This window comes from Malania oleifera, chromosome 5, assembly GCF_029873635.1.
Source record: "Malania oleifera isolate guangnan ecotype guangnan chromosome 5, ASM2987363v1, whole genome shotgun sequence".
Taxonomy (NCBI): domain Eukaryota; kingdom Viridiplantae; phylum Streptophyta; class Magnoliopsida; order Santalales; family Ximeniaceae; genus Malania; species Malania oleifera.
The window spans coordinates 83,853,457-83,879,665 of record NC_080421.1 but is presented as its reverse complement, the minus strand read 5'-3'; the positions used below and the strand labels follow the sequence as shown (position 1 = coordinate 83,879,665).

Below are 26,209 nucleotides of genomic sequence, written 5' to 3'. Positions count from 1 at the left end.
CATTTGGAAAAATTAGAAAGAGAATAAGACTTTGATTAACAAAAAAATTCTCTGAAATTTCTTGAGCCATTTTTCCCATACAAGCTTAAAAACTCTACTCTTACACATTCCTCTTGCAAAATTCCTTTGGTGAGAATATTTTGAAATCATCCATACTATTACTATAATCTTACACCCTCATATTCTTTGATTGAGATTGACTTTTATTGAGAGTAAGTTTCAATCTTCCCTTGTGATTTTATCCATAAGTTTCTTTGGGAAAACTCTCTAGGGCTTGTGAGTCTTGCATTCTTGTTGCAAGATTCAAGACCTTGTCTTGTGCTTTTAGCAAAACATTTTTGACAAGCTAGAAATCCAAATATCTCTTATACTTAATACTTGATAAATTATTTTTGAGATATTTGATTGTGTTCTTAAAATCTTTGAAACCATATTTGTGATTTATATATATATATATATATATATATATATATATATATATATATTGTTTCAAAGAATCTCTCATTAAACACTCTCACACATTACTTGCTACATCGACATTATCTTGAGAGTTGCTATACTAGACTTCATTGAGCTTATAATTCCTATCATATTGAAGTGCACTGATTATATTGGTACATACTTGCTTATTGGATAAGCATTGATATTGTACACAATTTATATTGTTTATCTGTTGGATTCCAGGCATGACCTGAGGGGGTGTTGATCTAGCCCATAAGGATTGGTTGTAAAGGTTGGGGTCAGCCCTATTAATCTGACCTAAGGTTTCCCTTACCCACTAAAGAAAGGGTGTTGTATTCGGTGTCACTCCACCCGCAAGTGAGCTTTAGTGGAATCCACAAGCTTGCGAGCTAGAGACGGGGATGTAGGCACATTTGTTGAATCTCGATAACACATCTGGTGTCATCTCTACTTTATCTGCTCTACTGTATTGTGCTTGCTTGTTTAATTTATCTAGTGTAAATTAATTTCAGTTGCATCTATTGGTTTATTTTATATATGCTCTAGACTGACTCTAGGTTTATGAAATACTGTTGCTGGATAGTTGACCTAAGCAGAAAAATTTTAAATATCCAATTCACCCCCTCCCCCCCCCCCCCCTCTTGGGTTTACACTGAAGTCAAGAATTGGTATCAGAGCCTAGTTGCTTAGACTTTATTGTTTTTTCTGCAAAAAAGATCATAATGGCTTATGTTAGTGTAACAACTTTTCCTAAGGGACACTCGTCCACACGTCCTCCTGTTTTTAGTGGTGTGAACTACACCTTCTAGAAACAAAGGATGCGTATTTACCTTCAAAACATTGATTAGAAGGTATGGAGAGTGGTCTTTAAAGGAAATTATATTCCCATGAAAACTGTAGATGAGGTTAGAGTACCTAAGACTGAGGAAGATCACACTGATAATGATATGAAAGTTGTAAGTGTAAATGCAACTGCTATGAATAATTTATATTGTGCACTTGATGCAAATGAATTCAACAGGATTATGACATGCACAACCGCCAAGGAAATATGAGATAAATTATTGATTACTTATGAGGGTACTAGAGATGTTAAGGATAGCAGAATTGACATGTTGACTAGTGAGTATGAGGCATTCAGGATGAACACTAGTGAGTCCATACAGAGCATGTACACTTGTTTCACTCACATCACAAACTCATTACATGCATTAGGCAAAACATATCCCACATATGAAATAATTAGGAAAATTCTGAGGGGATTGCCACCTGTTTGGGAAGCAAAGGCTACTGCTATAGCCAAGGATAGAGACTTAAAGGCAATGACTCTAGATGAACTAATAGGGTCACTCATCACATACGAGATGGCTATTAATGAGAGATTGAATGAACAAAATAGAGTAAAGAAGGTAACTGCTTTAAAGATATTTGTTAACACCTCTAGTGAATGTAGTGAACTAGAATCAGGAGAAGATATGGCTATGCTTACCAAGAAATTCAGTAAGTTCTTTAGAAAGAGTAGCAAACCATATAGAAGATTCCAGGGCTCAGTATCTGAAAAGGGAGAGTCAAGCAAAAGAAAAGAAAAATCAAATGCTCCCACATGCTACAACTGTAACAAAGTCAGGCATATCAAACCAGACTGCCCATTGTTGAAAAAGGAATCAAAGAAAAAGAAGAAAGCAATGAAAGCCGGCACATCGTGGGACAAACATAATAGCAGTGTTTCAGACACGGACTCTAGTGACTTTGGGGTTGCTAACTTGTGCTTGATGGCACACAATGATGAGGTATTATCATCTTGCTCTTTATCTTCTTACTATTATGATGATGATTCTAATTCTAACAATATGCCTACATATAAAGAACTACAGCATGAATATATTCGTGTCTTTAAATTGTTAAATAAGATGACCAAGGACAATGGTGTTTTGAAAAACAAATGTGAAAATTGGTCAAAACATTTTGAAATTGGAAAAAAGACCCATGCAAGTCACTTAGAGAAAAGGATTTGAAAATTGCAAAGCTTGAAAGAAAATTGGAGGATAGCTCCAAAATTAACTATAAATTTACAAAGGGCCAAAACAATTTTGAAAAACTTCTTGGAGTCAAAAGAAATTCGCTAGATAAAGAACGTCTTGGCTTTAATAGAATTGAAAACAAAAGACGAAATGATCTTTATTTGAGACATTTTATTCGTGAATCAAAATCACACATGCCACCTAAAGAATCATTCAGGCAAATGACATGTTATAAATGCAAACAGAAGGGTCATATTCAATTTGACTGTCCATTTAGAAATAGAAATATGAAAATTAAGAAAGCATGAAGAGTCAATGGTGAATCAAGCACTAACCCCTTTGGACCCAACAGAATTTGGGGACCAGTATCAGTTACTTAAAAGTCTTTGCAGGTGTGTTTGAGGTCATCATCATCTAAGGACAAGTGGTATATGGATAGCGGATGTTCACGACATATGATTGGCGATAAGGCCAAGTTCGCATCCATTGTACCTAAGGAAGGAGGGTTCGTGACCTTCGGGGACAACGCCAAGGGCAGAATCATTGGAGTAGGTAAGGTTGGTAAGGAACCTTCCCTTGTTATTGATAATGTCTTATTAGTTGATGGTCTAAAACATAACCTACAAAGTATAAGTCAATTGTGTGATAAAGGTTATAGAGTGTCCTTTGAAAATGACAAATGCATTGTTGAAAATAAATTTGATAACAAAATTCTTTTTACTGCTGATCGTCGCGAAAATGCTTACACCCCTAGTTTTGATAACTTACCTTCACAACATATAACATGTATTTCTGCTATAAATGAAGCAAGTTGGTTGTGGCATAGGCGTCTAGGGCATGCTAGCATGGATCTGCTGTCAAAACTTGTGAAAAGGGACTTAATTAAAGGCTTACCAAAAACACCTTTTGTGAAAAATAAAATTTGTGATGCACGTCAAATGGGTAAGCAAACGAGATCTAGTTTCAAGAAAAAGAAAATCATATCCACTACTAGACCACTTCAAATGCTACACTTAGACTTATTCGGTCCTAATCAAGTTCAGAATCTAAGAGGAAAATTATATGCATTTGTAATTGTATATGACTATTTTAGGTTCACATAGGTACTATTTCTTACACATAAAGATGAATCATGCGAACAATTTACTAGACTTTTTAGTAGAATACAAAATGAAAAAGGGTACAAAATAACACACATTAGAAGTGATAGGGGATCAGAATTTAAAAATGAAGGCATAGAGAACTATTGTGACCTAGAGGGTATATCACATAATTTCTCTGCACCTAGGACCCCACAGCAAAACGGTGTTATTGAAAGAAAGAATAGGTCCTTACAAGAAATGGGTAGAACAATACTTAATGAACATAAATTACCCAAATATTTATGGACCGAAGCAGTGAGCACTGCTTGCTACGTAATGAACAGAGTCTTAATCAGGCCCTATCTTAATAAAACTCCCTATGAATTATGGAATGGCCATAGAACAAACATCTCTTATTTTCATGTCTTTGGCTATAAATGTTTTGTGCTTAGGGATAACGAGCACCTAGGAAAGTTTGACTCAAAATCTGATGAAGGAATTTTTCTAGGTTATTCACTTAACAGCAGGGCTTACATGGTATTTAATAAAAGAACACTTACTATTATTGAGTCCATCCATATAGTCTTTAATGAGTTTAATCCTTTTTCTAAAAGAACTGACGAAGATGATATTGAAATTAGAACAGGATTAGAGAAGCTCTCCATTGAAAATAATGTAGATAAGAATTTAGAGATTATTGATAAATCAATTGAAGATAATAAAGTTGAAAATGAGGTTCAGGAACTACCTAGAGACTGGAAATTTACTAGAAACCATCCTTTAGAACAAATCATAGGTGAACTCTCACGTGGTGTTGCCACACATTCTTCCTTAAGAAACCTAATTAGTCATTTTGCATTCTAATTTCAAGAAGAACCTAAAAATATTAAGGAAGCCATAGAGGATGAATCATGGATACTATCTATACAGGAAAAGCTAAATCAATTTGAAAGAAGTAAAGTTTGGACCCTAGTTCCTAGACCTGACGATCACACTATTATTGGAACCAAATGGGTTTATAGAAACAAAAATGATGAAAATGGAGTAGTGACTAGAAACAAAGCTAGATTGGTAGCCCAGGGGTATAATCAGGAGGAAGGAATAGACTTTGAGGAAACATATGCTCCCGTGGCTAGGATGGAAGTCATTCGCATGTTACTTGTATATGCCAATTTTAAGGATTTTAAATTATATCATATGGATTTTAAAAGCACTTTTTTAAATGGCTATATCAATGAGGAAGTTTATGTACACCAACCACCAGGATTTGAAAACCATAAATATCCTAATCATATATATCGATTGTCTAAAGTCTTGTATGGATTGAAACAAACTCCTAAAGCTTGATATAAGAGGCTTAGTGGTTTTCTTCTAGAAAATGGATTTACCAGAGACAAGATTGATACTACACTCTTCATTAAATCTAAAAATGATCACATGCTCCTTATACAAATATATGTTGATGATATTATCTTTGGAGCTACACATGATGAATTGTGCAATGAGTTTGCCAAATGCATGCAAAACGAATTTGAAATGAGCATGATGGATGAACTAAGTTTCTTCCTAGGACTCCAGATTAAACAAGCCAAACATGATATGTCAATCAAAATATGTTACAGATTTGCTCAAGAAATTTAATATAGAAGATAGTAAAATTCAGGAACTCCTATGAGCTCTTCCACTAAACTTGACAAAGATGAGCAAGGTATTCCTGTTGATGTCAAAACTCTATCGTGGGATGATTGGTAGTCTCTTGTATTTTACAGTTAGTAGGTCTGATATTATGTTTAGTGTTTGTATGTGTGTTAGATTTCAGGTTGCACCTAAGGAGTTTCACTTGCTAGCAGTTAAAAGGATACTTAGGTACCTTATTGGGACTATTGAATTAGGATTGTGGTACCCTAAGCATACTTCATTTGAGATTGTTAGTTACACAGATGCTGACTTTGCCGACAGTAAGTAGATCGAAAGAGCACTAGCGGCATTTGTCATTACTTAGAACAATCTCTGGTTTCTTGGTTCTCCAAGAAACAGAACTCAATTGCTTATCCACAGCCGAAACTAAATATATTGCAACTGGAAGTTATTGTGCTCAAACGCTTTATATGAAGCAACAACTTATGGATTTTGGTTTGCACTATGACACGATTCAAATCAAATGTGATAACACTAGTGCAATCAATATCTCAAAGAATCTCATCTCACATTCATAAATCAAACACATTGAAATTAGACATCATTTTATTCGTGATCATGTGCAAAAGGGAGATGTGGCACTTGAGTTTGTGTGCACAAATGAACAGTGGGCTGACATATTCACAAAACCTCTTCAAAAGGATAGATTTATATAGATTAGACGTGAATTAGGTCTAATGCACAGTAGAGATGCCACCTAGAAGTACGATTGAGTGCATAAACTAAGGGGGAGCTACTTAACTTAGAAAACTAAGGCTCTGAAAATTTAAACATTCTCTCACATCAATTGTCAATATATTTCATACTTTGTGAGATCACTTTTGTTATCCATTTTGCACTGCATGACTATACTATCTTTTGGATGTTGGAAAGTAATGTACTTATTATATAAACTACTTTGATCCCCACTGGACTGCTTTAGTTGATTGATGTGGAATATTGTAAATTATTTGTTGAAATCAATCAGGTCTTTAACATACAAATTTTTTTTGGGAAATGCTCCACTTTCGAACAGCATGTTGCCGAAATTTCTAAAAATCTTCCCAAAACTATGTCTTGTATTTGAATGACTATTATCAACTGCATGCCTATAAGCTTCTATCTAAGGTTATTTTCAAATGATTATATCTTTTCTACCTTGGCCCTTTTGTTGATGCCAAAAAGGGGAGAAGTAGGCAAAACTAGGTAAACAATTTGATTGCATAATTAATTATTTGTCTTCCTTTCCTCATATGCTTGAGCTTTATTATAAATTCCTTTACGCATATTCTCAAGGGGAGTCTTTCATGGCTATACTCATTTTTGCTTAAAGTATTTGTCATTATCAAAAAGGGGGAGAATGTTAACCTTCTAGGTCATATCCTGTTTTGATAATGACAAGTATCTTTGTATCTTTCCTATGCCCTGAGTTTGTGTGTAGGACCATTCTTAACACGAAATGGCAAAGATTCAGACAAGGCCATAAAGAACTCAATGCTCACATCATATGGTGGCGTTTGGAGAAGCAAAGGAAATGAAGACCAAATATTTTCATTTGTATTTGTTGTTTAATTCATTTGGATCTGTAATATGGTCTGTAATAATTAATGCATCACATGCATGATAGGTTTAATAAACTCAATGACCATAGATTGACTTTAGGTCCCTATAAACATTTCATGGAAAATCCCTTATAACTTAAAAGTTATACCATTATTAACAGGGGTGAATTCTAATAAGAATCAGGATCTAAAGTGAACTATGAAAGGGCTTCGGCTGACCTAACATAGGGCGTTAAAAATGCCTCGGTCAACCGAACTAATAAAAGGTCAATACTTTGACTTGGCTCGGGCGACCGGTCCAAATTTGAACTAAAATTCCATGGTCGACCTAACCTTAGATGCTGACACTTTTTACCAGCCCTGGCCACAAGAACTTAGAGTTCAAAATCACCCCAGGCGACCAAATTGTGAGGTTCGACAAACTGAACCACTCACCAAGCGACCGAAAGCACGAACGATTGGGAAATCGCCTTGACTTCAGCCAACCAGTTCTCTCCACAGTCACCTGAACCCAAAAACAGCTCTATGTCTGTTCGGGCAGTCGGCCCTAAGGACCAGGCAACCGAAACTCTCGGGTTGCCAAAAAATAACCACAGTAATTGGGGTCAAAACTTAATTAAACATTTTCAAAAATACCAAATGAGTCCCCAACGGTTATATTTTGTCAAAATCTATATATACCCTTTCTTTTGGAAAAATTAGAAAGAGATTTAAGACTCTAATTAACAAAAAAAAAATTTGAAATTTCTTGAGCCATTTTTCCCATGCAAGCTTAAAAACTCCACTCTTACACATTCCTCTTGCAAAATTCCTTTGGTGAGAGTATCTTAAGATGATCCATATTGTTTTTATAAGCTTACACTCTCATATTCTTTGATTGAGATTGACTTTTATTGAGAGTAAGCTTAAGTCTTCCCTTGTGATTTTATCCATAAGTTTCTTTAGGAAAACTCTCTAGGGCTTTGTGAGTCTTGCATTCTTGTTGCAAGATTCAAGAGCTTGTCTTGTGTTTTTAGCAAAACATTTTTGACAAGCTAAAAATTCAAATATCTCTTATACTTAATACTTGATAAATTATTTTTGAGATATTTGATTGTGTTCTTAAAATCTTTGAAACCATATTTGTGATTAATATATATATATTGTTTCAAAGAATCTTTCATTACACACTCTCACACATTACATGCTACATCGAACATTATCTTGAGAGCTGTTATACTAGACTTCACTGAGCTTATAATTCCTATCATATTGAAGTGCATTAATTATATTGGTACATACTTGCTTATTGGAAAAGCATTGATATTGTGCAAAATTTATATTGTTTATCTGTTGGATTCCAGACATGGCCTGAAGGGGTGTTGATCTAGACCGTAAGGATTGGTTGTAAAGGTTGGGGTCAGCTCTGCTAATCTATGCTGGGGTTTCCCTTGCCTAGTAAAGAAAGGGTGTTGTACTTGGTGTCGCTCCACCCGCAAGTGAGCTTTAGTGGAATCTTCGGACTTGCAAGCTATAGGCGGGGACGTAAGCACATTTTCCGAACCTCGATAACACATATGGTGTCATCTTTACTTTATCTGTTTTACTGTATTGTGCTTGCTTGTTTAATTGATCTGGTGTAAATTAATTTCAGTTGCATCTATCAATTTATTTTATGTATACTCTAAATTGACTCTAGGTTTGTGAAATACTGTTGCTGGATAGTTGACCTATGTAGAAAAATTTTAAATATCTAATTCACCCCCCCCCCCCTCCTCTTGGGTTTACACTAAAGTCAACAGGTGGGTTATACCTTTAAAAGGTGGGAGGGTTTTATTTTAAGGGGCTTGGGCTTCTAGGTTTTGAAAACTGGAGCTAGGTCTTTATTCTAAAACATGGGTCTCACAAACTTAGGCTTTCTCTATTTACAAGTTTGGGTTTATGGTTGGGCTACAGGGTTGGCTTTCAGTGTTTGGGCTTGCGGGTTGGTCTTCAGGTAGGGCTGCAGGTTTGGCTTCAGTGTTAGGACTTGAGGGTTGGTTACAGTGTTTGAGCCTGGGGAGTTGGTTACAATGTTTGGGCTGCAGGGGTTGGTTTCTTTCAATGTTTGAGCTGCAGGGATTGGTTTCTTTCAGTGTTTGGGCCATAGGGATTTTAGGTCTCATAGGGGAGACCTACATGCATGCATGGGAGGGGGATCCTTCTTTTGACCAAAAACCTGTAATGCGTGATAATGCGTGATAGATTAGGGAAGGATAAGCTAAGTGTATACATGAGGTCTTCTACTACTTTGGGTCTTCTTATCTTTGCGTTCTTTTTTGTCTAGGTAGCCTTCTGAGTTGTAGGGACTGGATTGTGCCTTCGAGTGCAAGGAATAATGGGTTGTGCCTTCGGGTGCAAGGAGCACTGGGTTGTGCCTCCAGGTGCAAAGAGCACTGGGTTATGCCTTCAACCTCTGCAAGTAGGGTTGAGAGTTTCACCCTTTAGTTTCTCTAAGGTTTTGCCCTTCCAGACTATCCTAACCTCAATGCTTATGGGTGCTTCTCTATGAATTCATGTCTCTCCTTCTGCGGGATCCCCAATTTATAAGGATGGGGCCTCATCTAATTTAAGCAGCCTTCAGTCCTCTCCTTTTCCGGTGTTTTCCTTCTAAGCAAAACCCTAGCCTGCATTTTCCTTCCTACAACAACCAATCGCCCCCTTTATGGAATTTGGCCAATTCTCCTTTTATTTGGGTGTCTAGCCGAATATATGGGGGATACATCTCAATATTCTCTAATTATTTGCAAGATTTGCTCAAATTTAGTTTCCTTTGCTGCTTGATCTGTTTCTGTTTTTGGATGCAGGTATCTTTCGGAGATGCATGGGATGCTCTTGTGCGCAAGATGCTTATTTGGCCTCTCAGTTACTATCCTACCCCACCCCCCCAATGTATTTCAATGTATTTTTGTAATCTTGATGTACTTCCCTGTAGTTTTGTAATCTTGATGTCTTTCCATGTATTTCAATACATTTGTACAAATAATAATAATAATAAATAAATTATTGTAAAACATGCATATTTATGTGAATGACTATCTAGATAATAGGTTACGACATTTAGTATGTCCACATAATGGTTCATTATGTGGTTAACCTTTGGGATGTCAATGTAATTGCCTATATAAGGACATGCTTTACAACAAAATGAGATAATAAGATGATTAACAACATTTAATTCATGAAGAACTAGACTGTTGAATTTCTATAGCTCCAAACTTTTTTTTTGTATTCCTCTTTTTATTTTATTTACAACACGTTATCAGCACGATCAAGTCTCTAATGGTATAGCAAATTTCATTGGTATTATTCTAAGGTAAGAATCTTATTTCCTTTAACATTTGTTATCTATATAACTTTAATTTTTCATCAAACTATATTTAAATGTTAACTATATCTCTTATCTTGAGTACGTGTCCTTAAATATTTTTAAGTTGAGATATATGTGAGAATAACATTTTCATTTAATATTTACCTAACTTTGAATTTTTATTTATTTTTAAAGTGACTTTATGATGTCAAACCTCACAAAGCTTGAATTCGTTGCCCTTGATATTTCTGAAAAAAATTATCTACCATGGGTACTTGATGATGAGATTCACCTTAATACTATGAATCTTGGGCGTACAATTGAAGAAGGAAATCGCATCCCTGCAAGATCGCGCAAAGGCAATGATTTTCCTTCAACACCATTTACACGAAGAATTGAAAATTAAGTACCTTACTATTATGGATCCATTAGTTCTTTGGAACAACTTAAAGGATAGATATGAACACCAAAAAACGGTAATTCTTCCAAAAGCTCGATATGATTTTATACACTTGCGACTGCAAGATTTTAAAACTGTAAGTGAATATAATTCAGTCTTGTTTAAAATTAGCTCTCAATTGAAGTTATGTGGGCATACCAAAGGTTCTAACCTATTATCTAGATAGTTATCCACATAAATATACATGTTTTACAACAAAATGAGATAATAAGATGATTAGCAACATCAAGTTCCTAAAGAACTAGACTGTTGAATTTCTATAGCTCCAAACTTTTTTTTGTATTTCTCTTTTTATTTCATTTACAACATAAATAAATAAAAAAGATTGCTCAAATACCCAAACTTGATTACAGGGACCCAATGGGATTAATATGCAAAGAGATGGTCAGAAAAAGAAATTAATTAAAATAGGGGACATAGTAAGAGAAATATAAAAGGACCTAATTGAATTTAGGAAGAAAGAAGAAAAAAAAAAATGTTATTAACAGGATCCGAGTTAAAATAATACAAAATAAAATGGACAAACTGAAATAAAATGTTATCCTAAGGCACTTAAATTCCTAAAATGAAAAACAAAATAAAAATGTTATAAAAAATTGACCTCATGTTGCAAAGTTGTTACAAGGGACACCATAGGTTTATTTCATTTTTCACGAGATGAGGGAACAAATAAAGAGATCCTATTAAAAAGAGGCCCGGTTAAAATTGGGGCGTCTACACTGACCTCTACAGTCTACACTACTATCAAAAAATAATGCAAAATGAAGGTAATGTTATGCACGGCATGGGCCCATAACTAGTTCCACATAATTACTTTGAACTCCATGCTCCAAAATTCAATGTAAAGAATTTCTGAATCCATTTAAATATAGCAGTTCACTCCTCAAGGACCATGTGACCAATAGAGTTAGGTAGGGCCTAAAGGAATTGAGCAAATATGCAAATCAATGGCAATTGCAAGCAATACCATGACCATCTATCAAATAGCTTGCCAGACTATAACTAGTAGGAGCTGACGAAATTGAGAAAAATTAGCAAATCAATAATGATTTCAAGCAACACCATGACAATCTCCCAAAGCTTGGTAGTAGTAACACGATTTGTTTAATAGTACCCATTCACAGTCTAAATTTAAGGACTATTGGTATCTTTGTTGTTTTCTGTTTTCTATTTCTATTTCTGCAAAGTTAAGAAACAAATTACAAAAACGAGTTTGTTTATGTTGCCAATTTTTTTTTTTTTTTGTTCTTGTTGTCAACTTTCAATTGTTTGTAAAAAAACTGAGAATCAAATTTTATGGTTTTCAATTGTTTTGGCAACCTGTTGCCAAAAATTTTGGCATCCAGAAATAGTTCTTTTGGATTAAATCGTTCATTTTATACACTTATAAACTAAAATAAAAATAAAATGATCATATAAAATTAAATATAAATAAAATAAATATATATGTATATAAATTTCAAAAAATAATAATAAAGTCAATTACAAACTATTTTTACTATTTTTCAATTGTCATGTCCAATTAAATTTTTTATAGTAAAATAAACTTTGAAAGTATAACAATTAAGAGAAATAATAATAATAATTTTTATTTTTTTAATGTGTATCATTGCAATTTTACTATTTTAATCATATTCTTATAATATTATTTGATTTAAAGACAAAAATAAACATTTTTTAACTAAGTTTTAAATTTTTTTTAGTTTTATAAATATCAACTAAATAGGTTGCTAGTTTTTGGTTTTAGTTTTTGTTTCTAGTTTTCGGTTTTCATTTTTGGTTTTTGTTTTTATAATTTTTGACAGTGATACCAAACGGCCCTTAGTTTTTTCCCATAAATTATTTTTGTATAAAAAGTAATTAATAAGCAACCTGACCACATGCAGAGTTCACAAAGCAACCTGACTTCTGTCAAAAAGGCATAAGACAGGAACTTACCTTGATAACAGAAAGAATTTTATCTGCAAGGTTGCAGCTCAACAGCATTATTCCTTGTAAGCTACATCCGAAGAACAGATCAAAATTACAACTCATTTAGTTAGTATCAAGACAAATCAATGAAGTAAGAAAATCATTCTAAGGAAATAATAATAACAATAAGTATTTGCCTTTGAACTGCTACTGCGACTATTGTCGCATCATGAGTGACACATAAATCTGTAACAGCAGGATAGCACTCCTCTTCTCTTCCATTGGACTGCAAAAGTCCTGCCTTTAGGAAGCAAATGACAAAAAAAATGTAAAAGACCAACAAACAAATGATCTACCAACAGGAGTTAAAACAATAATTTTTGGAATTTATAGGGAACCTCTCCTGAAATATTCTGGGAATATCAATGACACTTGAGATCGAGATTTAGCACCACATTCACCCTTGTCCATAAGGAAAAGGGGGAGGGGTAAAACCAACACCACTTTGATTCAGTTAAAAGGCCATTCAACCCCTAGTTGAATGCAGAACTAAGATTTGATGGTACTTCCATGAGGGAAAAAGCATGGCTTCAACCTCACAAGGAAAGTCAATGATATTCAGAAACATCAGGAGACCAAAAAAAACCTTCGAACAGCTTTTCTTTCCAAACAAATGAGCTACTTCGGTTCCAACATCACAAGTATCAAGAAGAGAACCACAGCCAATATCCCATAAACGAACCTACAAACGCAAAGTGAACCCATTATCACACTTTACTTTCTTGGAACATAGATATTGCAGACCACCAAAATTTATTAGCTTTATGATTTACTCACTGTTGAGTCACCACCTCCAGAGACAAGAAACCCCTCAGGATAATCCAGAGAGCAACCAAAATCAAGACAGGAAACAAATCTGCAATAACAATGACATTAGAAAATCTATGGCACTCAGAGCCAACTAGTTTATAGTTGTATTGTACCCTAAATTATCCAGTAAGAAACAAAAAAAAACATATATCTATGTCCACTGAACATAACAGGCCAAGAAACACCCAACACATTGGGGTGCAGATGTCATTCTTAAAGCATCATTGCAATGAAAACTCTACCACTTCGTTAAAGCATATTTTTCACCTTTTTATAACAGAATGGTATCTAATAACTTTTAATAGGAAGTGATAACAGAACAGCAATTTTACCAAATGGATGACAATAATAAAATTTTGCAAACCCCAAGTAACTTCCATCTAATGGAGTATAATGATTTCAAAACAGTAAACATTTTATCAACAATTCAAAACTGTCTCAATTATGATGATACAACACGGCTGAGGACTCTTTTGCGGATCCTGGGCTTTTTACGTGTTTATTTTTTTTGCAAACATAGTGCTTTCACTCAGAGCCATGAAGCCAAAAGCAAGATGAGGTACTACAGCATAGGAAGAGTATCAATAAGAACCACAGAAGGGCTGCTGGAATGCTTTTCAAATCCATAGAGCCACAGTTTAAACTTCAAATATTGCTGGCTAGATGCAGATCAAAATATCAAATTTTAATATCTATCACAGGAAAATATACCAAGTCAGAACAGAACCATAGAATGAACACATCTGCATACCAAATACCCCTGGTTTCCTTTTTCACTTTCTTTTCGCTACGAGCCTTTTTCTTACTCCAAGCGGGAGGATTGTACCTTTCTTAGACTTTATTCACAATTCAGTGTCATAGCTTATTTATTTACTCATTTTTGCTACTAATTGTTTCAAATTACAAAAATGAAGAGCATATGAACTCTAAACTCACTCTGTATGACCAAGGCAAAAACTCTGTATCTCATGAGCTCCATCAAAAGGCTCCTTGGGAAACACCGTAACCTGCAATGACAATACTAGTATGAAATGCAAAGCCATGCATGCTATATGCTTGTTTCAATAGGTAACAAAGTTAATTACTCGAATCTTGAAATCTCGATCAGCACTAATGATGAACCGCCCATCTGGAGAGAATTCCTGCATATATTCTTAATTAGGGGGGGTGAAGAAATAGATACTTAACTCTTAAATGATATAACCTGCCACAATTCATTATATCCATAAGACCACAAAAAATAAAATTTAAATTTAACAACAATGAAAGGCAACCACAAACAATAGCATTTACAATAATTAAGAGAACTCCTAAGTTTTATCTTCTAAAAAATGAACTAAAAATAGGCATAGATAAAGGATTTGAGAGGTCCAAAGGTTCTATTTTGTATAAATACCACAATAATAATGCTTGTTGTTCTGTTGAGACCTTTCCTTTCCATATTTGGTTTTTGGGAAGAAAAAATAGAAGGAGTGTGCCAGGGTTCAGATGACTAGTGGAGTTACATAATTAAGATGTTTCTCACATTTTAAGACTCATATTCAACGCCAATACCAATGGTGAACATATATGTTGGATTGTAGATGATAACCTTTTTTTATTTTTTTTTACATTTTAAAAGGGACTATTATCTAGCCATCAAGAAAATTGATGATAATAATTAAACAAGAAACTCATCATCATTTACAAGGGGAAAAAAAACAAGAAAAGATTCAACAACGCAAGGGAAAGAAGTAGTAGGATGAAAAAAGAAAAGCTTAGATGAAATTTTCCCAAAAAAGCAAAGGAAATGGGAAATTATTATAGGCATGTTGGTATTTTGTGTAAAGGTACTCAAAAACCTTTTACTACTCTCCTCTAACGGTCATTTAAATTATTTATTTAATTTTATTAATAATTATAAAAACAGTTATGACTGTTTTGTGACCGTTGTCATTACACGTATTTTTTACCATTTTTAAGACCATTTGTGACCATTGTTATTAAATGTTTTGTGGCTATTTTGTGACCATTGTTGTTAATTGTTTTATAATCGTTGACGACCATTTTGTAGTTGTTATTTGTGTATATATATATCCAGGTTAACTATGTTTAGAGAACAAGATTTGCTACGTTTTTCTTGAGTAGATGCCAATGAGCCTTCTGCACCACATTGGATGGGCAAAATCTTCTTGATGTAGAGGCAGCATCAAGGTTCTGTAGCCATGGGAGAATTTAGAAGAAATAAAAGAAAGGAAGAAAGGGAAAGGGAAAGGGAGAAGAGAGATATTAGGGGAAAACTCACATTCATCTACAACTTAAATTCATCAAGTAACTAACTACAACATGGCTTTCACACACCAGTTATAAAAAAATCTACACCCATAAAATTACACAGATACCCCTAAAATTACATGAATTACAAACAAACCCCTACTCTACACAAATATAACAAACAAGCCCCCAAAATACACATAATACTATACTAATTAAACTAAGTACATAATAAACTACTAATTAAACCTAACAATTATCAATCTAATTTTTCTTAATTAGTCTCCAACATGGATCTTTTCTTCTTGTCCTACATAAACCTAGTGCGGCACCAAACCCTCGTGGGCAGCTACCTTTCCCCCTGATGCACCACCCAGCTAAATCCGAATGCGGACAAGGCTTCCAGGCGCCGGTTGGACGTTCAACAAATCCGCCCCTCAGGCCACATATTGTGTGTCTAATGAGGTTCGAACACATGATGCTCCTTCTTACATGCCAATGCCTTTCCACCGCACAATGCCCGTGGGGGCAACTAACTTCAAATTCTTTATCCTGGTTGGTTGGTAGAGTAGGCTTCAAATTTATTTTCTTCCCATTCTAGTGGAAGATATATGTGTTCCCATGTCCTTGAGTTGAACCCAAATCAACCAACCAAGGAGAACCAAGTAGCACATGGCCAATGCTCATGAGTATGATGTCACACCAAACATTATCAAAATAATCACCCATTTGGATAAAAACTAAATATCTTTCACAAATATGCATGGTAATGTTGTCAATCCAAGATATCTCATAAGGTAGTGGGTGAGGTTTCGAATGAAGTTGCATACGAGTGACTCCATTTCTAGAAACCACATTCATAGGACATCTTTCATCAATGATGAATTTGCATACATTTTCTCCACATTTGAGAAATGTGTGGAAATTCTTGAAATTGTGCTCAAGGTATGATAAATGGCATTTCATTGTCCAATAATTAGTCAATGTGTTGGATTTATGCATATATATGCTGCAGCTATATATATCACAAACATCCCTTTCACACAATTTCCCACAAGCCTTACTACCAATTTCTCAAAAACTATCTTAATTTATCTTGTTATTGATAGTTCTGCAGAATGAAACAAAGTGAACAAGAAAACTCACAAAGTATAGCAACAAAACCTGATTTTTTATGTTGGCAGCGACAATTTCAATGTTTCATGCCAAATTATTGCGCTTGCTTGCAATATATTGTGTCCACAACAAAATATATCCTTGTAGATCATAATATCATAGAGAAAATCCAAAATATCGTGGATGCAGGCAATTTCTCGTGAAGCAGCTGCAAGGACTCCAGCAACTTTTCTCACAAGCATCGCCAGCACATGAGGTGCATGAGTCACCGGCGGCAACTTTATGGCAATGAATTTTGGGGCAAAGGGAGATCAAGGGATGAGGAGTATAGTGGTGTTGGTGGTGTGATAAGAAAAGCACAGGAGATTAGAGTTTTCGAAGTGCCAACAACTGGAGATGTTTTGGCCAGCGCGTGGGGTGTCCTCCGGTGGTTGGATGGCAATGAAAATTGGAGGGGAAGGGTTTTGAGGGGGTCCTGTTTATGGTGATTTGGATCGTGTTGTAGAGTATAAGCTGGAAATCGAGGTTTTGAAAAATGGGACATAAATGGAATTTTCTGAAATGTTCAGAAACTACAGAACGGTGTTTTTTTTAAATAATGAAGTTTCAGAAAAAAATTTAAAAATTAAAATAAATAAATAAATAAATAAAATTAAAAGATTGAATCAGAGAGATAGGAGGGAGGAAAAAGCATGGAATGAAGAAGAGACCAGAGAAGATGATAGAAGAAGGAAGAAGGAGGGAAGAGGAATAAGACAAAGAATCAAAACAGAAAAGAGAGAGTTTAGATCAGCAAACAAGAAAGGAAAGAGAACTAAGAAAACTAAGGGAATTATGGGGAGAGAAATAGAAGAAAAACAGGCATATTCGCCTAAGACATGATGTTTTAAAGCAGATTGAGTGAGAAGGTAATTTTCCTACATTATGTGAACTCAAAATTGAATTTAGCAGATCCTCCCACTAAACCACTAGGCAGAAAGCTAGTATGTGACTCATCAAAGGAAATGGGGCTTATGTCTATAACCAAAGGTCAAAGATGATGGTAACCCAACTTATGTTATTAGAAATCCCATGAAGTAGATTCATATGGGTAACATCAAGTCATCAATTGTCCTTGTATACACTATCATTTAATTTATAAATGTCCATTCCTACGATGAGGATAGTGTAATACTGTAATGTATGAGGTATTTGCTCTTAATGAATTCTATAGCCCTTGTGGGTGGTGTGCTTAATTGCAATCCTATATGAGTGTGGAGTGGGCTGCTCTTGTGTAATCTTAGGCAAGATTGCTTGAGCGCTCATGAAATCTAGGCAAGGCGCATGGCCCTATTCGTGCCAATTTCATTGAATAGCTAAGCTTAAAACTATAATGCAGATGGTAAGTTTGTTTGACTTACAATAGGAATTATGGTTCATAGAAACTTAATGTATGACCATAGTTTTTTGGGTCACAACTTGTCTTCCTAAGTCTAGTTCACAGCCCAAAAGGTACTAGATACGATACAGTACATTCTAGTTGGTTAACCCAAATATTCTTTAGTCTTCTGAAATAGAGCGAGATTGTTGGTATTTTGTGTAAAGGTGTTTCAAAAGCCTTTACTACTTTCCTCTAATGGTCGTTTAAATTATTTATTTAATTTTATTAACAGTTATAGAAACAATTATGACCACTTTGTGGCCATAATTATTAAATGTTTTTTGGTCATTTTTATAACCATTTTTGTGACCATTGTTATTAAATGTTTTGCAATTGTTTTGTAACCGTTAATCATTTTACAACCGTTGTTGACCATTTTGTAATTGTTATTTGTGTAGATACATCTCAAGGTTACATATGTTTAGAGAACATGATTTTGCTACATTTTTCTTCTTCTTTCTTCCAAATTCTTTTCTCTTTGAAAGTTTTTTTGTTGTTGAATCAATAATGGTTTCGTTTCCTACGATCATTTTTTATTTGTCCAGGTTAAAAAAATTGTTCTGTTTCCATCTCCCAATTGGTGAGTGCACATCAATTGGAAGGGTTTTTGTATACTAGGGGATAGATGCCAATGAGCCTTTTGCACCATGTTTAAGGGGCAAAATCTTCCCAAAGGGCAATGCTATGCACGCCTCAATCGATAAGTTCTTTAATTTTATTTTTGCATCCTATTTTCAGATTCCGTTTTCCCTACAAGGCAACCATCTATTTCTTTGTTATCCATGGAAAAATGAGGAAAGAATTGTCAACTGATAGAAATCAAAACACAATGTTAGACTACAGCAAATCTTTGACTATTAAGCTGAAACAAACAATCATATATAGGGCTACACAAAAAAAAAAAAAATCTAAATAAAATGTCACATTATCTAGCCATCACACCATCAAAGCTAAAAAATATTCTAGGCATTCAAGTACTAGAATCCCAATGATGTAAACCTAATTATGTGAATCAATACACCGATTAGCCCATGCTAAAAGAGAGTCAAGAGAAAACAAAAACATATGAATATAATGGATAACATACCAGGCTAGTAATGATGCTGCAATAATGGGAAAGAATTGGCGTTGCCTTCTTATGAACAACTGCATGATTTTCATTAAACTCATCCAAATCCACAACCCAAACAACTCCAAATTTGTCCGCAAAACAAACAAACAGTTCATCATTTCTTATTGCAACAGCACTCACTCTCTTCTCTGAGCAACTATCACATCCACAATAATCAAGAATTAGGTCAATCAAATAAAGAGCAAATTCTTTAGTGCATATGGCAGCAGAGAATGTTGCTGAAAAACTTGTAACAAAGACATATGGTTGCAATTCGCAAATGCGGGAAGTAGAGATGCACCATGTGATAGTTCAAGTGTTCAACTAAAGATAAATCAAACTCAAAATATTAACCTTATCAAAGGTTCACCATTCTATACAAATATAAAAAAAAAAAAATGTTAAAAAATTGTTTGCCATTGATAATTGAATGTTTAAAAACAAAATTTCATCATTGCACTCAATGGAAACGCCAAACTTCGCACATCAAATTTCCAATACAACAGGCAGGTTGGCTTCATCATCTCACCAAGTAAACATCAAAATTTTAAAATTTAAGAAATCTTGCAGAAATTGAAGAACTCACAGCGTACTTTTGCAGTGCCAGGAATCTGTGGTCCAAATTTTGACTAATTTGTCATCCCCGCCGGATACAAATATCTTCCCTTTTGCACCAAAACAAATTGCTCTAATAGAATCCTTGTGAAGAGGCCCACCAGAATCATCCGCTAAAGAAATAGAACAATCCTCTCTGCAAAGCAATCAATGTTGCTCACAAGTGAAAGATTGAAGTACAGTACATGTTGACCGGAAAAAAATGCAAGTAAGTGGATGTGAAATTTACATAATATCTATAAAGAAGAAGTGTCAACAAATGTAAATTATCCCAGCAAATTTGTTGCTTTATGGATTCTAGTAAAAGAAAATAATTGACTAGGTAGCAGAGAAGGAAAACTTGAAAAAGTTCTTTATCTTTCTTCTCATTAGTTTTTTCTCAGTAACCAAGCGTATTATAAGTGTATTAAGTTCAAAATTCTTACGTTTGAATTCAGTCCAACGAACTCCAGAAGTTAAATTAAAAATCGGAATCAACCAAAACTCTAACCTATAATTGCTGAATGCGAAAAGGAGGAGGGAAAGCGAAAGTAACTTTACATTTTTCAATATAATTGAACACTGAAAAAGCTCAACCTTATAATTGTATAACGCCCAGTGAGAGAGAGGTTTTATCCCAATAGTAATTTCAAATTTCTAAATTCTCATACACTTTCTTGCAGACAAACGGAGCAGAGAATCTTACTGAATATCGAAGACACGGAGGTCGGACCCGACGGAGATCGCGATGAACTTATGGAGCGGGTGCACTGCTATTAGAGCTGGAGCTACTTCCAAGTCTCTGTTGTTTTCTCCCTCATCCATCATGTTTCCCTCCATTTTCTCTCAGGCTACAATTTCCGTTTTAGGGTTTTGGGGATGTTCAAGGGTTTTTGGTTCTATCCTTTTTCGTTTGCCGTTCACTTGTCACGGCCAGTTGGCCCTAACGCCTATTAAAAGAGCAATACATGGATCAGAGCGGGTGGGTGGTGTGTTAGGCGCAAGCCGGACGGCGAGTTATTATTAATAGATAAAAATATAACAAAGTCATGCAATAAACATACATCCAATTATGGATTGGGGTGACAAGGGTTAAACGGGTTTGGATTCGGATTAACCTGTTTAATAATAGGTGACTAACATATAAACTTAAACTCGCTCGTTAAATAAATGAATCGTAAATGGGTGATCCGTTTTAAAAGATAGTTTATATATTTCAATTTTTTTCATTTTTTTAGAGAAAAATACTCCTTATTTTATTTATTAAATCTTTAAAAAATATATAAAATATTAAAAAAAAAATTTGTTTGTACATCTCTTTTGAGATGAGTAAGATGAAGAGCGAGGGAGATTGAGAAGGAGAGGGAAGCTAAAAGAGAGAGTGAGAGGGGGTTTTTCCCTTCTCCAAAATTGAACCAACAATCCAACACAAAACATTTTCAGTTTTTTCCCAATTCAAACTAGGTTTAGTAAAAATTTTAGTATTCCCACCCAAATCCAATAAAGCCAACCAAAATCATTGTCGACAAAATCCCATGCAACCCAAGAAATGTTCGATAAGAAGAAATCGAACTATTCAATGCAAAATCATATCTTGAAATAATCATATTATAAGACAGTTTTCAAGAAAAATAAATTAAAATTCGCAATAAGAAAAAAAAAAAGACACCAAAATAGAAAACACATTAGATCGCATATCACAATCCACAGAGGTTACCAGAAGAGAGGATGTGAAGGAATTTTGCATTGATCTTCTATTGTCAATCATCTGCTCTTAGGCGAAGGATGAGGAAGAAGAAGAATTGAAGACATTCACCTGAGACTGAGAGAGGCAAGAAATGCAAAAGCCAGGGAGCAACAGCCGAAGGGCAAAGGGTGAGGTCATAAGGGAGATGGGTGTTGCTTAGGTTTCATTGTATATATAGTAAAAACGAGTCACCCTGCGATTGACCCAACCCGAACCCGTCTAACCCATTTATTAAACGAGTTGGGTATGGGTTGACCCGTTTATAAACAGGTCAACTTGTTTCAAACTCAAATCTGATTTAAACGGACGGGTCACGAGCCACCCGCCAGGTTTCCACCCATTTTGCTACCCCTAGTGGATGGTGTGTTATATGTGAAAGTTTTTCATTAGATGATGTTTGATCAAAAATCAATTATCTTTTGAAATGATGATATGATAAAGGCAGATAGATGAGGCAAAAAAAATTAAACATCTTTCAAAGTGATGATATGAATGAGGCGGATAGATGGTGAATTAGTTATAAATAGACTTGTCATACTAATCCCAGTTAGAAGTGTAATGATAAAAATAATAAAACAATCATAAAAGTTGTAGAAATCGTAGGAGGGGGAAATGAAGAGGTGAAAATATTTAGATTACAAGAGAGGTAAAGATAGAGAAGGAAGAGATTTAGATGAATGAGAGAGAGAGAGAGAGAGGCACTAGAGGCTATTTAACGCTACGCTAGTTGTGTTATGTGTGTAAATTGATTGAAAGATAATTATTAGATAGGTTACATACATATTTATATCTATTCCAAGTCAAATTTGGAATTATACTTGGAATCCAAATTGTGTCCAATTCATTTCTACCCTAAATTATACAATTACGAATTATAAATTCAAGTTATTAATCCTGATCATGAATTCATTCTGCTTACAAACATTAAAGGCTCAATTATTGTAGTTGTTAAAACTTTATTATAATCAGCATGCTTGTTTGATACTTGTTTCTCTTGTCACCAATAATTGGGTGGTCTGTCACGCCCCGAACCCGGCAATGGGACCCAGGGTGTGATATAGTAACCTAACTTGTTCATGTATCATACAAAACACCAATGATACAATAATGAATGAGGGTCTGACCCCATGGGGTTCCCGTACACCCTATACACATTCACATACATGACATATACACAACGGAAAATGTTCTTTCTATACATAGATTGTACCATACCAGAGTCTATACAGAAGGAGTCTAAGCTCCATAATACAAAACATAAACTCGGGTGCCAGCTAAAACCCAAAACGACGACCCGATATAGTCCTAGTACTTACACAAGTACTTCACGCAGTACACCGACCACTATGCTCCCAACACAAGGAAGCTAGTTTTGGTTACTCGAAAGACCTAAAAATATATACGTACGATAGGGGTGAGAGACCTCTCAGTAAGGCAGATCCAAGTTATATTGGTGTGTGGCAATTGAGTGTTATCATGACATAAAACATACACAGTTCAATACAATTCCAGTATTTTCAGAAAATAGTTCCAATATAGTGCTCATCACACACACACACATGATCAAGTAAGTCGATGTCGTCACACCCTTCGACCCGAAGCCGGCCCGCATTACACGATGTCCCTGGTACATAGCGTAGCCCTAAGCTTCGATGGCATCGTACCGGTTGGTGGATCCACACCCTTTGATAATCAGCCGAAAAGGCAGTATTGCACACCCTCGAATATAGATCTAGACACTTTTGCCACTGGCAGGTGGTATTTCACACCCTTGGATATAGAGCCGGATACTCTTTCACAACCTGGAACAATTCGAAATCCCGTTTCTATATCTCATTTCATAAAATCACAACTCATGCATATTCATATAACAAGTCATTCCACACTCATTTGGTAATCTCAACAATCATGATTTTCAAAATACAGTTTAAAATAAGTCAAGCCACGATCATCTCCATAACACAATATATATCACAATATATCCACGGTTTTCCAACAAAACCAAAGATGCAACCCAATGCCCCCTTTTCCCAAAACTGTAACATGAAAATCCCATAATTTTACCTATTAGATTTCCCCAAATAAGTAGTCAAAACAACCGCAAGACCGTGAACCACAGTTCCACCGAATCCGATTTCGAAAATAGTTGATATAAACAGAATTCCCTTACCTTTCCCTAAAAATCTAAACCCAAACTCTACGACTCCTAAATAGTGAATCGAGTTCCCAAAACCTATAAATCACAGTACAAAACATACTTACAATTCCATTCTCTGTAGAACTACCAAAATGAAAATGAAAACCGAGCCTTACCTCGATTTTGGGTCAAATCCTGAAAACGCTTGAAACGAATATCCGTTTCACAAATCTCGAAGAGAATCCTTCCCTGATCCTCGTAGTAACGTCGAATCGTCGATTCTAACAACGTACAACGAAGAAATCTAGAGAGAGAGAGAGAGAGAGAGTTTCGAATTTTTAGTGAGAGAGAGAGAGAGAGAGAGGATTTTGATATCTTAGCCATAAAGCAATGGAAAAAGATATTTATAGCACCTTTGACTCGGCCAACCTCGTCGACGAGATAGTGTCTTCGTCAACGAGTCGACGTAGGCAGTTCATCGACGTAGCGGTGGCCTCATCGACGAGCTTGAGATTTTTGGATTTCCCGAAACCTCTTGGCTTCTCCTCGTCAACGAGCCTCTACATTTTGTCGTTGAACAATTGAAAGGCCTTCATCGATGAATTCTGACTTCGTCGATGAAGCCTGCTCAACTTATTATTGTTGACCTTATAGGTCATATCCCTGTTTTGATTATGACAAATACTCAGGTATTTAATGTCTGCCGAGTTGATGTGCAGGTATTCTGATTGGCAGATCATAGTCATAGCACAAAGAGGAATTGAAGTTGAAGATCCAATTTACGATTGTATTGTATTTCATTTCTATGCAAAGGGTCTGTAATAGTGAATAAGGATTGGTTTGTAATAAGCTCACACATATCACATGCATGATCTAATAGGTAAGCTTAAACCAACTGTAAACTAAAAATGACCTTAGAAAGACCTTAGGGAATACCGACGATCGACTGACATCGATTTTTTTGGTGTCTTCAAAAAGACCTAGAAAGGACCTTAGGACACTCACCATTGCACTTGTATGTGTTAGGCACTTGAATAAGGTGATTGTGAAATAAAACAGGACCGAACTGCATAAGTTATGCACTTTCGGTCGACCGACCTATATAGGTCATTTTGCCCCTGATCGACCGAATCAGGTATCGGTCAACATATTGACCGCAGTCTAGTCGATCGAGCTTCTAAAGTTCATTTGACCCCGATCGACCGAATACCCTTGAAGTCAATAGTTTGACTTCCTGGTCGACTGAGCAAAATTTGTATTACACCAACCTGGTCGACCGAGGGTCCTCGAGAGTTGTCTCAACGTTCTGGTTGACCGACCAACTTAGTTCATTCTAGCTCTGGTCAACTAAACCGTGCTGATTTTGAAAAATCACCTTAGATATGCCATTCTGGTCGACCGACCAGTTAGTTCATTTTCACCTTAGTCGACCGAATTTCGCTGATTTGGAAAAAAATCGCCTCGAACATACTCGTCCGGTCGACCAACCTAGGCAGTTCATTTTTTGCCCGGTCGATCGAACCATATGAGCTTAGGTCGACCGAAAGTATTCTGGTCGACCGGTGCTTTCGAGTTGCCCTACATTTTTATCGTGGTTAAATATTTTTAAACAAGCTTAAATTAGGGTTAAAATGATTTTAAACAATATTAATAATACCCTATATGTCCTAACGACTATAATTCTTCCAACATGTATAAATAGCCGATCATTTGTAAAGATTAGTAGAGGATTAGCAATCTTGATTAGGAGAAATTCCTTGAAAATCCATACTACTCATTTTCTCATCCCATTCACTTTTACTTACCTTCTAATATTGTCTAAACTCTCTATAAGTTGATTGAGTGTTTGTTTGGAAAGGTTTGCTCTCCTTGTTCTGCTTGGTTGATACGATTTTCTTGAGAGACAAACCTAAGTGTTCTTAGGGGAATTTGTTAATAAGTCTCTCCTAAGAAGGCTTATATTAAACTTCCGAGTATTGCACATTCATTGCAATATTATTAGGAAGTCTATATTTGTTTTTTGATTGCAAAAACTCTTTCAAAATATTTTCAAATATCTATTGCACTTTATCTTGAAAAATATTTGAAAAGACATTTGTTTATGTGATATTGATCTTTGTTGCAATATTCATTGAGTTATCTATTTTGCTGTATACAAAGATTAAATCTCTTTTTGCAAACCAAACATATACACTACTTGAGCATCATACGATTGAGAAAATCTGCTAATTGAAATATATACATATATATATTGTTTGGCTAATATCTTTGTTTAAGCACGTTGATTGAATACCTTGTGACACAAAGATTATACTGGTTTGCACTCTCATGCACGCATTACACTGATAGTAAATATATTTGAGAGTTGATATATTAAACCACATTGAGCTTACATATTATATTATTTTGTGGTGTATGTAATTGCGCGTAACTGGGTACATATCTTCTTTACATGAAA

General features: G+C 35.1%; 1 protein-coding gene across 4 annotated transcripts in view; it reads right to left on the bottom strand.

Moving 5' to 3' along the window:
* LOC131155823 (uncharacterized) overlaps positions 1–20,867 on the bottom strand; it is a 32,513-nt gene extending 11,646 nt beyond the window's left edge. For 2 of the 4 annotated variants that reach the window (XR_009136911.1, XR_009136912.1), the window contains exons 1-9: positions 20,574–20,848; positions 19,860–20,024; positions 19,250–19,430; positions 14,459–14,515; positions 14,310–14,380; positions 13,341–13,419; positions 13,150–13,245; positions 12,701–12,804; positions 12,531–12,591 (exon numbers count right to left, since the gene is read on the bottom strand). Coding sequence is in view for 2 of the 4 variants with exons in the window: in XM_058109266.1 (XP_057965249.1) it covers positions 12,531–12,591; positions 12,701–12,804; positions 13,150–13,245; positions 13,341–13,419; positions 14,310–14,380; positions 14,459–14,515; positions 19,250–19,430; positions 19,860–20,024; positions 20,574–20,707 (948 nt within the window). In the remaining 2 variants the exon portion in view is untranslated. Of the gene's footprint in view, positions 1–12,530; positions 12,592–12,700; positions 12,805–13,149; positions 13,246–13,340; positions 13,420–14,309; positions 14,381–14,458; positions 14,516–19,249; positions 19,431–19,859; positions 20,025–20,573 lie in introns of all 4 variants that reach the window. The other 2 variants (XM_058109266.1, XM_058109267.1) reach the window with 2 other exon arrangements.
* Between the last annotated feature and the right edge of the window lie 5,342 nt (positions 20,868–26,209).